Source organism: Canis lupus, chromosome 21, assembly GCF_048164855.1.
Source record: "Canis lupus baileyi chromosome 21, mCanLup2.hap1, whole genome shotgun sequence".
In the NCBI taxonomy this organism is placed as follows: Eukaryota; Metazoa; Chordata; class Mammalia; order Carnivora; family Canidae; genus Canis; species Canis lupus.
The window spans coordinates 4994554-5007668 of record NC_132858.1 but is presented as its reverse complement, the minus strand read 5'-3'; the positions used below and the strand labels follow the sequence as shown (position 1 = coordinate 5007668).

The following is a 13115-nucleotide window of genomic DNA, read 5'->3' as shown; positions in this document are numbered from 1 at the left end:
TGATAGAGGAATTGCTCTTCCATTTAATGGGTAAGGAGACTGAGGCTCCAAAAGCCAGAGAGGGGCAGAACTGGGCCAAGATCAGGGCTGTCTTACCCTCTACCACTATCTCCAAGATCTCCCTGGATGATACTCTGCTCTTTGCTTGTCTCTCCTCCCAAGGTCTACAGTTTCCCTACTGGAAATGGAATCGGAACACCCCCTGCCTTGTTCTCAACAGGGTCAGAAACGAGAACAATGGGGTAGAGCTGGATTCCTAGTGGTGTGTGTGTGTGTGTATAGGAGTTGCACATCCACCCAAGCATCCCCATCTCTGTTGCACATCCACCCAAGCATCCCCATCTCTGTTTCCCTAGTGCTCCAGGAGTGTGTTGCTCCTGGAGCAAGAATCTCATCACTTCCCCTTTTTACCACCTGCAGGAACCCTCTGTCCTCTCCAGAGCACCAGGTCTGGTCTCTGTGGCCCCCACCAGCTGTGTGACCTGGGGCAGGTTTCCCCCACCCCAAACTTGTACTCCCTAAGACTCTGGCAGCTGTTTTCAACTGGGGATGATGCCCAGGTCAGGCCTGTACTTAGAGCCTCTTTTTCAGATTTTTCTATCTCCAGAATCTCCATCTACCAGTCTCCCTAGCTTGCTTCCCCCCAAGAATGTCTGAAAGCAACCCCAGTAGCACACTGAGCCTGCCTTGGCTCTCAGGGGGAGGTGACACTTAGCCAAGAAGAGTAAGGGTCCAGTTGACTTGGTCTCCTTGGCAACCAAGGGCCACTAAGGCCCCAGCCCAATGTCCTTTCTCTTTTCTGCCCATCCAGACCTGGCTCCTTGGCCTTGAGCATTTTCCTGCTACACATCTGCACATGCTGTTCCTGTGCCCTGAGCTGCCCTCCCCATTCCTCCCACCCCCATCCAAGAAAAGCAGTACAGTGTGATGGAGGAGGCCAGGGTGAGGCCAGGCAGGCAATCTCAGATTTGAATCCTGGCTTGGCTACTTTCTAGCTGTGTGACTTGGCACATGTGCCTTAATCTCCCCAGAACAGAAATGGGAACACCTCCATCCCTGGGTAATTATGAGGATTAAATAGCAAAACCTCTTGGTTAGTGCTCTATTCATATAGTTATTAGCAGCAGCAGCAGCACAGCACAGGGCATGGTGAGCACTTGGTAATAGTAGCCCTTCTATCTCAGCCAGCACTCTGGGACCGTCAGTCCTCTCCCTTCTCTCCACTCGTCACTGTCCACAAATGAGGTTCCAGAGCCTCCATTCAGCATTTTCCACCTCAAGGAAGCCCCAACCTCTTGCTCTAGCCACTCATTTCTCTGCTTCCTCACACTGGAACCTGTGCTCAGCCTATCTCCTGCCCAAGCACCTTCCCCTTCTTGTGGGGAGTTCCCACACCAACCTCTCTCCCTCTCCTGCCTGTTTGCAAGACCTGCTCTGCAGCCCCTGATGAGTCTCTGATCCTGGTACACAGGAAACTGTTGTCATTCAGTGATTTGGTCTGTTGTCCCCTACACTGAATTCCACTGGGCAGGGAACCAGGTCTGATTGTCTCTGTGTCCCCAGAGCCCACTTAGCATGGAGTTCAGCCCATAGTGGGTATCAGCAGATGCCGGCCCCCGCCTGCTGCCCACCCATCACTCATGCAGGGGCTGGCGGCACTGCACGCATGCTGGACACGTGGGGTTTGTGAGGGCAGCTGAGCAGCAAGGTTTATAGAGAACCCAGGGCAGCAGCAGGGTGAGTATCTGGAGCTAGGTCGGCAGGCTCAGGGCACAGCCAGCCTGAGCTGGGGGTCAGGGACCCATAGCCCCTTCACTCCCCCAGGGACACAGTGTAGGCGGCATGATGTGGGACACCCCAGGAAGGGCCAGGGCATAGGGGTGGGCTTCCCTCCATCAGCCCAGGACAGAGCTGGTGCTAAGGGCCCCATCATTCTGACTGGGGTAGGGGTTTCAGGGACAAGGGTCAAGAGGGAAGGAACACAGCCCATCCAACGTGTCCATCTGGTGTGGCTATGTGCCAGCAGGTAAAGTCCCACATGCAGAGCTCCCTCTGGGCTGCAGGAGGTGGGGGACCTGGGTGGGCAGGTGGGCATGGCAGCCGGGGCCTGGGGGAGCCTAGTCCAGTGGCCCCTGGAAAATGAGGCGGACACAGCCATGCTCACCAGTGAGCCAGGCCCCACAAAAAGGGCAGGCAGCATGGAAAGCATGGGTGCCATGGGGCAGTGGTGTCTGGGCCCAGTAGCGGGCAGTCTTCTCAGAACAGACATGGCCGCAGGGTGCAAAGGCATGGCTTGGTGGCCCAGGGTCCAGACAGAGGCCGGCCTCCTGGCCAAGCCACAGAGGGACGTAGGGCCCCACAAGGCGACAGAGAGGACACTCGCGCTCCTGGGGGCCCCGCTCTCTCCTGCAGCCCCAGCCATGGTAGCCGTGGACATGGCCACACCGGACGTAGACCCAAGGCTGCTGCTTGTCGGGTGCCGTGCGGCCACGGGCCGGACTGGGGAAGGCCAGAGTGCTGAGGCCCACAGGGCACTGGGGCCGTGCCGCATTCGCCTCCTGCCGCTGGGCCTCCAGCTGCTTCAGCGTCGGTGCCCTCAGCAGCCCTGCTGGCGTGCGCCACAGCAGTGTGGCCCCACACAGGTCAATGAGGGAGCCGTCCTGTAGCACATTGGACTCATTTTCCACCTGCCAGAGGCACAGAAAGGTCTTAACTGCTCAAGACGGCACCAAACCCCTGGCCCCTAGGCAGCTATCACCCCAGCCAAGCCACCTGTCTATCCCACCAAACCTCCCTGGAGAGAACACCCTGGACCAATGGGGCAGGCTAGAGGGGAGGGGAGAGGAGAGTAGGGGCAGAGGGGGAGGAGGATGGGGGCAGAGGAGCCAGGGGGACTGAGAAGCCACATGGGAGGCAAGCCAATGGTCCCAGGTATGCACTGTCCCTCACAGTGGGATGTGGACCTTGGTCACTTCATCTGTCAAATCAGGAGATCTGGACCAAAATGAGGTTTTACCCAAGCTCTCATGTAAAGGCAGAAGTGGTAAACTCTTCTATCTGAAACACTGGGGACCAAACACTGCCCAAAGCAGCTGTCCTAATGGCTGTGGTTAAAAGCAAGGACTCTAGAGCTTGCCTCCTGGGTGTGAATTCCAGCTTCACCATTTACTAATTCTGCATCCCTAGTTGAGTAACTCAACCTCTCTGTGTCTTAATTTCCTTATCCTCAAGATGGATGTTACTTCCCATTGTCTCAAGTGGTTCTCATGAATCAATCATTGTAAGCACTTGGAACGGTACCTAGAACAGAGGGGTACTCAACATGTGAATGCTAGTGAAATTCATGGGCATAGTTTTAAAAATAATGTTTCCCCAAACCTCCTGGTAGTATTGATGCTCTGGAAAGATAAGCCATGCTCTTCCCTGAGATTTCCCATCTGCTTGCCCAATGTGCTCGTACACTAGAAGCTCTGCATGGCTCATTTGAGGAGTTTGCCCACATGACCTCGGGCTGGCCCCTACTTCTCTCTAGCATTCTCTTCGAGTTCCTAACACTAGTTCTCTGATCTGTGCCATGTGGAGCATTCACTGTCACCTCTGTCAGAACTACTCCAAGGGCCCTTTCCTGCTAAGTGAGGATAATAAAACTAAATCCGTGTGAACGTGAGAGACACATTATAGACTGCCAACACTTTAGGCTATAAACTGCTCACACATGGGCCAAGTGTCATCCTCACAAGAGGCTGTGATGTTTTTAAGCTGCCAGCATCCCTAAAGCCACTTGGTACCGCAGTGTGTTTATGTCTGCTCACCACACACCACCGCACAAACCTCTGGCAGTATGTGGGCTGTGTTTTGGGGAATATGGTCTGGCCCTCTCCGTGGGGCAAGTGGTGCATGACCCCCAGATGGAGCCTGTTGAGGATCCCTTGTGTGGGAGGCCTGGAGATCAGATGGGAAGGACCTGGGAAGGATGAGGGGTGGGGGTGGGGATGGAGCAGGCCACCTACCAGCTTCCCTCGTTGTTGTGCAGAGCGGCTGTCCCTCAGAGTGTACACGTTCCCACAGACTGATATCTCCCTCCAGACACCCGGGGCTGAGTCCTCAGAGAAGCCGCCTGCTGGGTGCATCACCAGGACCCCATTGGTGGTTAAACCGTCCATCAGGCCGTCAGGGGTCCGCCACTTGGCCGCCCGCTCCTGGGACCAAATGTGGAATCACATCATATCCCCGAGTGGCCCCCAGCCTGCTACCCCTCTACCCTCATGGTCAGAGGTGGCCCAGAGAGAACTGGAATGGAGACTGCACGGCCATGGGCATCATTCAGGTGATGGCACTCTCAGAGCCTCACTGTGCTCATTTTTAAGTGGCATTGCTAACGCCAGCGTAGGTCATGGTTACGATGACTGCTGGCTGGTCTATCAGCCCAGGATGCTGCCCCTCCCTACCCTACCTCTCTGCTCACTCTCAGACGAAGTGCCAGTCCCTGCCTGGGGGGCTCACTCACTCCAAGGAAGATGTTGCTGGAAGCATCAAAGCCAGCGGCATAGATGCGGGCAGTATAGGGTGGCCGGCGGTCACAGAGGATGCGGCAGGCATAGCGAGAGATGGTACTCTGGGCTGAGGGGCCCTCAGCAGCCCCTCCTCCAGGGGATGTATCTGTTACCACAAAATCGATCATGTTCTCCGTGGAACGGCCGATCTGTGAGAAGGGGAGGGCAAGCACAGGGATGCTTATGTGTGCAGGTCAATCCCACAGGCTCTCTCCCTCCCAGGGTTCCCAGCAGCTGCTCTGCATGTAGAGGTCACCAAACAATGAGGAGGGGGTGGTACCATCCCAACTTCCCAGGCCCTCTGGAATCTTAGCTGGAGTCTCCAAATCTAGTCACTGGGTCTGGGGCTTCTCTATCTCCCCCACTCAATAAAAATGAGTTGGGATTTTTTGGATAGACTACTGAAAAGGTGACACCCAGTCCGGGAGTGGTCAAACATTAGCAGCAAATAGCGAATTTTCTGTATTTACTAGATACCATGCTAAGTGCTTCACGTGCTATATCTCAGCGAATCTTCTCAATAATTCCATGGAGTGGGTACATTATGGGCCCCACTGTACCGATAAGGAAACTGAGACCCAGAGAGCATAAGTGACTCTTGCCCAAAGTCACCCAGCTGGTAAGTGATGGAGCTGGGATATAACCCAAGCAGTATGACTCTCACACCACACTCTGAACCCTTAAGCTCTATGGCCTCCTGGGGCCTGGGTGTTTAGTCTTGTTTTTTTGTTTTTTTGGTTTTTTTTTTAAGATTTTATTTATTCATTTGAGATAGAGAGAGCATGAGCAAGGGGAGGGGGAGAGGGAGAGGAAGACGCAGGCTCCCTGCTGAGCAGGTAGTCCAACTCAGGGCTCCATCCCAGGACCCTGGGATCACGACCTGAGCCGGAGGCAGATGCTCAACCAACTGAGCCACCCACGTGCCCCTGGTCTTGGATTTTAAGTTTTGATATAACCACTGATTTGCTGTGTAACTCCAGGAAGTTAACAGCACTCATTGGACCTCCTGATTTGAAGAGTAGTCGATTGCACTGAGTGCCCCCAAAGCAACAACCCGGGCCTTCAGTCTTCCCAGTTCACCCTAGAATTCTCAAGAATGCTACATTGAGGCCTGGTGGCCCTGAGGCCAAGAGACTTGCAGAGAGGTCTGAACATACCTGGAACATATCCGTGTCGCTGTCATGTGTGTATTCAACTATGACCGAGTGGCTCCGGGACAGTGTGTACGAGATGCTGTGCTGGCCACGGTTACTCAGTGCCTGGTGGGGAGAAAGGGGAAGTCACTTCCCAGGGCATGTGGCCAGGAGAAGTGCGAGCCTCTGAGCCAGGAGCTGGAACTCAAGGCCCACCGGCCAACCCCAGTGAAGGGGCAGTTCTACCCTTGCAGAGGATGTACTGTGTGGCTGGCACCATATACGGGTTACCTTATTTGATCCCTACAGCCACCTCAAGGAGGTGGCAGAGTTATCATTCCCATTTTACAGTTGAGGGAACCGCAGCTCAGAAGAAAGTGGCTTAAAGTCACAGAGCTGGAAACAGGAGAGCTTGTATCTTAACCCAAATCCTCTGAAGCCAAGGGCTTTTCCTTTGCCATTGCTGTGTTACTGTCACATCCCCTCCCTGGGCCTTGGCTGCCCCCTACACAATACTGATCATTTCTATTCGATAGTTGGGGTCTGGTCATCAATGAACACATTTTGCAAACTGTAATGTGTAGTGCACAATAAGGAATCTCCCCTCGGCACCATTTCCTGACAGCCTAAGGCAATGTGTGAAGACACAGTGGGCTCCTCTGCTCCAGTGGGGCTATGGGTGGATAGGACTGGGAAGGCCGAAGACCTGGTCCAGGTCTTCTGGGACAAGCTGCTTGCCTTGGAAACGAGTGGTGTGGAGATGTGGTGCATGACATCTGGCTTCACTCCGTTGGCATGGGGTCGGCGGCTCAGCGCCAGGCGGCTTCTCCGGCGGCCTTTGTCCCCACTTGCCAGACACCCATTGTAGCTGTGGATGTAGGGGTTTAAAAAGAGGGGGTTGCAGAGAGAGAGAGAGAAAGTGAGGCCCTGAGAGATTTTGAGGAACTGCCAACTTCTGGGCGGACTCTACCTTAATAAACAAGCCCTAGAGACACCTGAAACTAGAAGACCTCTATTATTATCAAATCAGTGCCTTTGGGGAGTAGGGTGAGGGCTGGAATATCTCCAGAAGGCTTTTCATTCAATTATGCAGTGTTTCCTGGCCACCTGAGCCCTGCCTGCCTGGCTGCTGGGGGTGGTACCCGAGGCACAGCACAGGTCAGTTCTATCCTCACAGTGGCAGGAAAGGGGTGTCCTGAGCTTTTCAAGGAAGCTGGGCATCAAACACACCACAGGCCCAGAGATAGGAGAAGGGAATTCTGGCCTCAGATCAGGTTTCTAAGAAAGGGAACACCTTTCCTGGACATTGAACTGGAAAGCATTCACCTTTACAGAAAACTATCATTTATGACACCACAAGTCCAACTGGAAACCAGAATGGAAGAGAAAGCAGACCCGCAATGCCACCACCTCCCTAGATCCATACATGTCAAATGTCTACCTTCCTTCCAGCTCTTCTCCGGAGGGAGTGATTGTGGAAGGCAAAGATGAGGTGAGTCACAGCCTTGATCACTGCCACGTTCTGGAGGCTCCCATGTTCCCGGGGCTTCACGTTATTAATTACCTAATGGAATCTGTGCAATGTCCTGCCAGACAGGTATCTTTCTTCCCATTTTACAGATGAGGAAAATTGAGGCTCAGGGAGGTAAAATGACCTGCCCGAGGTCCCAGGCTAGTAAGTGAAAAAGTCAGAGATTTGAACTTGGGTCTGTCCGACTCCGGCCTCTGTTGCAGAAGCCCTTCTAGAGGGAAGGCTTGCCCCAGTTGAAGGGCCTGAGGCTGGCAGGGTTTGGTGAGATCAAGGAGTGGTGATGTGGGTGGTGAACTGATGTAGAGGAGGATGAAGCTGGTGGAAGGACCCTGAACACCAAGCTTAGGAGTCTAGGCTTTGTTCTATGAGACGAAGGAGCCATGGAAGATTTTGGAGCAGGGAGTGCCAGGATGAAGAACTGCCAAATACAGACAAAGACCACTTGAATCAGAATCTTCTCCATGAGCTTGTTAAAATATAGATTCCCTGGCTCCACCCATGGAGATTCTGATTGGGATGGGACTGTCAGTGGGTCTTTTCAATGTGCTCTTCAGGTGGCTCTATAGCCAGTGTGGGGCTTCACTGCTCTACTGAGAAAAAAGAGCTGCCAAGAGGGCCTATACCCTTGGTCTGCACTCTCCCTCATCAGTGGCCTCGCCCTCAGCTGGAAAGTCTGTCCTTCTTTGGGACACCAAGCAGCTATTTTTCTCATGCAAGCAGCCCTAAGAGGAGAATCACTTTTGCCCTTGTAAGTTTTTCCCACTTTTGGGGCATGGGGCAATTCTGGACATGGGCTCGGGACTCAGATGGGCCTGGCTTAAATCCCGGCTCTTCCACTTAACACATGACGTCTGTAAAAGGGTACTAATTGATCAGTACCTACCTTGCAGGTTTATTTTGAGAACTAAATGAGATAAAGCATTTAAAGATGCTTGGCACAGAGTTTGATATACATATACAGCAAGCCCTTGATAAATGTTAACTTATTATTATCAGGAAAAAGCACTTGGCATGTACACGTCAGCAAACATTAGCCATTATTATTTCTAATTAATCATAATGATAGCATAGCTTATCAAATATCTTCTTCGGGGCAGATGGCAGAGAGGGAGGCCAACAGGAGGTGTGGATGGGGGAGGAAGAAGAGTGATCTGTGCCTGGAGGCAGAGCTAAGTGGGTGGTTCAGGGATCCTGGTCAGGCAGAGACCAGGAAGGGATGAGGTCTACCCAACCACCAACTCACATCGCTTCCTCTCTCCTGGCCTTGGTTTTCTCATCTGTAGCATGAGAGTCAGTTGGGGCTTGGTGAAAGTAGACTAGAGCTAGAGTAAGAAAGACCTGGGTCCAAATCCCAGCCCTGCCACTTACCAGCTGTGTGCCCTTGGACCAGTCACTTCCCCTCTCTGAGCCTCGGTTTCCTCACCTCCTTCCTCACAGCATCTTTGTGAAGATTGAAATGAAATAATGTCCATGAAAGGGCTTGGCACAGGCCTGCCTCCCAGAACACTTGATCTGTGCCAGGCACTGTCTACGTGCGTTACAGGAATCACCTCATTTATTCCTCTGACAGCCCTCCAAAGTATTATTATCATCCCTATTTGTAAGATGGGAAAATGGAGGCACAGGGAAGTTAAGCAACTCACAGAGGCAGGATCTGAACCAAGCATTTTTGCTGGAGAACCAGAGTTCTTCACCCCAGACTACATATGCTAGGTGCTTTATGAAAGGCAGATGGTGCTACTTTTTATCTGATCAGAAACTTAGGTGGGCAGTTAGAGTTTTCTCAGTAATTTATAAAAAACGGGAAGACAAAATAACAGGAATTGAGGTGGGTTTGGTCAACTCTGTCTCTCCATTGGGGCGGTGAGGGGGGACAAACAGCAGAAGATCATAGGTGGGGAGTACTGGGGCCCTTGGTCTGGTTGCCCTAGGGGTGCCTGGTGCCCTGCCCCACCTGGACCAAGGTTGCTCACCCCAGGACGATGAGTTCCCCATACTTGATGGGCTCCTGGTCTGGCTGTGCATCTTCACCAGGAGAAGAGAGGACACAAGAGCCCTGGCTCCCTGGATGACGGAGGTCTGAGTTTCGGGGAGACCCCACTTCAGGGTTTCCTTCTAGCACCATTCTGGGCGGAGTGGGAGAGGAGAAAAAGCATTTTGCAACCTCCCATCCCAAACAAACCCCCCCTCCCCCCGCCCATGCCAGCTTAGGCCTGCTGCAGGGACACTTAGGCCAGAGTGACCTTTCACTACCTCTGTTGCTATGGCAACTGCTCCACCTCTGCCTCCTTTAAACTGTCCCAGGGTTGCTGGGATACCAGGGAAGGGAAACGGGTGGGATGGAACCCCCACATTCAGAGGGTCAGGATATTTGGTGAGGCCAGAGGGCTGGACCAACATGGGGGGGGCCAGAGGCTTCTTTTTCGTCAGGACCCCAGTCTGGGATGTGCTTGAAAGAGGGACACCTCAGGAGTTAGAGGACCCTTATTCCTCATCTTAGACTCAGTTCCTAGGCTTGGTTCTTGGCCCCCAGGGCCTCTGAGTAACCCTTCTGTTGGGTTTTTGGAATCTATCTATCCATCTTAATCATTCAGCCCCTTTGCAGGTCTAGGCCTCTGTCTGTCTTTTTTTCTCAATGACTCTCTGTCCTCCTGGGCTGTCCTTTTCAGCGTCTCTCTTCCCACCTTCTTCCGCATCTCCGTCTGTCTGGCCATCTTCCTCTCCCCATCCATCTGCCTCAGTCTCCCCATCTCGGCTCACCCGGCGGGCAGGCCTCTGGACCCCTCCCTGGTGCGCGCCCCCTCCCTCCCTCAGGTGTCTGTCTGCAGTCCCAGGGCCGCCTTGGTCTCTGGAGGCCTGTGGGGGCGGCGCTCCCCCCTCTGGCTGGGGCTGCAGCAGAGCCCATCTCCGCAGGAAGCCTGTTTGGAAAACATCTCCGCGCAGGAGGGACTGCGCCGGGGGCAGGCACAATGACGGCCCAGCGCACACGCAGATACACACCCAGCGGCCCCTCGCCACAAACACGCGCGCGCACGCACACAGCCCCGCACACCCCGAGCCCCTCGGGCAATGCCCGAACGGGCGCCGGCCCCACCGGGGACCCGCGAGCGCCAGTGCCGGCGCCGCCCTCGGACCCACTCCCCCTGCCACCCCCAGACACGCAAACACGCCCCCCGCGTCCGCCGGGGCCCGCCCGGCACAGCCCCCGCCCCCTCCGCCCCGGCGGTCTCACCTGGCCGCGCTCCCGGCCCCGCTCGGAGCCGCTCCTTTCGAGCCTCGGCCCTGCTCGGCCCCGGAGCCGCTGCGGCGGGATGGGCCCGGCCCGCGGCGGCTCCGCGCTGCCTCGTCACGGGGACACCCGGGGCCGAGGGAGGGGGCGAACGCTAACCACCAGACTCCGCCCCTATCCCGATGCCCCGCCCCGTTAGGACCGCCCCCGCGGAGCCCCGCCCCACACAGACTCCGCCCCTTGCGGCGCAGCTTAGCTCCCGTAGACAGAGCCCCGCCCCTCTTGGGAGGCCACGCCCCCATCTAACCCCGCCTCATGCTCTGGGAGGCCCCGCCCACCACTCTGTCCCAGGAACTCCCTAGCAGGTCTTCGCTGGTTCGGGGACTCCCCTGTATCCGCGAGACCCATCCCCGGGTTCAGGCTCCCCAGACTCCGCCCTCGTTTCTGGGGACTTCCGGGTTCTCCCGGAGACACGGGCGCCCCCTCCCCCACCGCAAGGCGGAGCCTTCTCACTGGGCGGGAGGCGCCTTTCCCCACCTTGGGCGGGGGACTCTCTACCTCCCGCCCGAGACTCCGCCTCCCAAATGCGAAGCCGCGGAATTAGAGGAGGATAGAAGTGGGGGCGGGACCGAGAGAAGGAATATACTAGAGGGATCGGAGGAAGGGGGTGTCCGTTAGCAGGGAGGACGAGGAAAATTGCTGCAATTGGAACGACTTGCAGACCTTTCTTCAGTTAAACTCGGCCTCTTTCTCGCTGAGCGACCTCTGGCCGGCTGTGGGCCCCGGGGTGACCGGGAACACCTCCCTCCTTCCTACTAGCACTCACACCACCCGAGAAGCCACAAAGTGGGTGGAGACCTTTAGGAGCTTGCAGCTCCTTAGGCCCCTGGGCTTGCAAGAGATCTGTCATTCTGTGCCAGATGCTATGCTCTGTGCTTGGAGCAAAATGAGGCCTTTAATTTCTGGGAGGCAGTCACGATAATCACCCATTTTACAGGTGAAAAAACAGAGTTGTACAACCTAACCTGGTTGTGGTTATCTTACCAAGCGTAGATCTGAGCCGCGTGACTTCAAAATCTGACTCTTAACTTTTCTATACCTTATTAGGATGAGGAAGGGCAGGATGGGATTCAGAGGTGCAGAGCAGGAGAGACCCAGAAATGCATCAGATAAGATCCCTTCAACACATTATTTCTCAGTATGTTTGGAATCATAGCCAAGAGCTGGGGGAAGCCCAGAGGGTAGACAATTAACCCGAGTCTTTAGAGTATTTATTGAGGAAATCAAGGAAGGCTGTATAGAGGAGGTGTCCTTTGGCCCCAGTCATGAAGGAGAAATGAAGGTTTGCCCACACATTCCTGAGAGAGAGCATCCTTTCTCCTCTACCCCCATCGTGCTGCTTGTGAAGCTCTCTGTCTCCTGGACAACCCCCCACACCAGGCCCCACCATATCTACACACCCCACTAATTCCACCACCTAAAAATAGTCTAAGATACCAACTGCTTTGCCAACTGTTTGGGGGCCCCAGCAGCCAAATGAAATAAGAAGGCAGCCAGCAGCACATCCTTTAGGGACAAAGGCACTCATTAATCAAAGAGAATCTCCCTGAGAGGCCACCTTTGAGGAGGCTGGACTGCTGGGCTGTCAGCAGCAGATCATACAAATCCTGCACAACAGGAGAGCTCCCATCCGTGAATGCCTGCAGTGTGCCCACCTCCATACCAGGTACGCAAAGCCACGTTGGGACATGGGGACAGTGGGACAGTCTCATTCCCCTTTGCATTCCCAAATTCCAGCGCATTGCCTGCCAGAGCAGACCCTCAATGAACATGTGCTCAATAACTGTTAGAATCTCCAGTTTACATTTTAGGAAACTGAAGCTGGCGATGGGGGTGGGGGAAGAGATACATGCCCCAGGTCACACAGGTGCAAGCACGTAGCTGAGGATTGAGCAGGACTCCAGTGCTACTATCTGACACCAGACTGCAAGAATAAAGGACTGAGAGAGATTCCAGGATACGGCAGGAGGCAGAGATTTCTCCAGCGGTATACAGCACTGGGACCAGAGCTGCATGATGAGCACAGCCAGACCACAAGTGGCCTCCCGAAGCCTGAGGTGGGACTGATCCCGGCATTGTCTGGGTGTGGGAGAAGGAAGAGTTGAGACACCACCAACAGACACAAGTGCCCAAGTTCCAGCCTTGAATTCTGGCCCTGTCTCAAGAACTCCAGCTTCTCAATCTCTCTAGACTTTGTTCCTTATTTATAAAATGGGAATAATAATAGTATCTACCTATGGTGGAAAAGAATTTACAGTATTGTTCTGAAATCCCTTTGTTCAGCCCCTCCCTTCTCTCTCTTCAATCTAGATCTTGACCCTATTGGAAAAAAAAAAAAAAAGAGCAACAAAGAAAGGAAGAAAGGAACAAGATACAACCTTTACTTCTTTATCTTGGTTTCAAGACAAGTGGCTGGCATAAACAGTTTAGAAAAAGATTTGAAGAAAAAACAATAAGAAACTCTCTGGGCTAAGAGATTTGGAGAGAAGAAGGAAGGGCTAAGATGCTGAATTCTGCCTTTGAAGCCCTGTTGTGAGTGGGAATGGGAGCTGGGAAAAGAGTGAATCCTCAGGTAGATTTGGGGATGTAAATCTTATTCCTTTATTTTT

The 13115-nt window shown here is 54.1% G+C and overlaps 1 protein-coding gene across 3 annotated transcripts; it reads right to left on the bottom strand.

Annotated features, from left to right (window-relative positions):
• Positions 1-10606, bottom strand: PELI3 (pellino E3 ubiquitin protein ligase family member 3). 3 transcript variants are annotated; one of them, XM_072790028.1, is made up of 8 exons: positions 10450-10606; positions 9191-9343; positions 8586-8657; positions 6425-6554; positions 5711-5812; positions 4508-4702; positions 4011-4199; positions 1-2687 (listed from the first exon to the last, which is right to left on the bottom strand). In XM_072790028.1, the coding sequence occupies exons 2-8, from the start codon at positions 9340-9342 to the stop codon at positions 2118-2120; spliced, it is 1410 nt and encodes a 469-aa protein (XP_072646129.1). In that variant the 5' UTR covers position 9343; positions 10450-10606; the 3' UTR covers positions 1-2117. The 3 variants fall into 3 exon arrangements, with proteins under 3 accessions (XP_072646129.1, XP_072646130.1, XP_072646131.1); XM_072790029.1 differs by lacking the exon at positions 8586-8657; XM_072790030.1 differs by lacking the exons at positions 8586-8657; positions 9191-9343; positions 10450-10606 and adding an exon at positions 7128-7538.
• Between the last annotated feature and the right edge of the window lie 2509 nt (positions 10607-13115).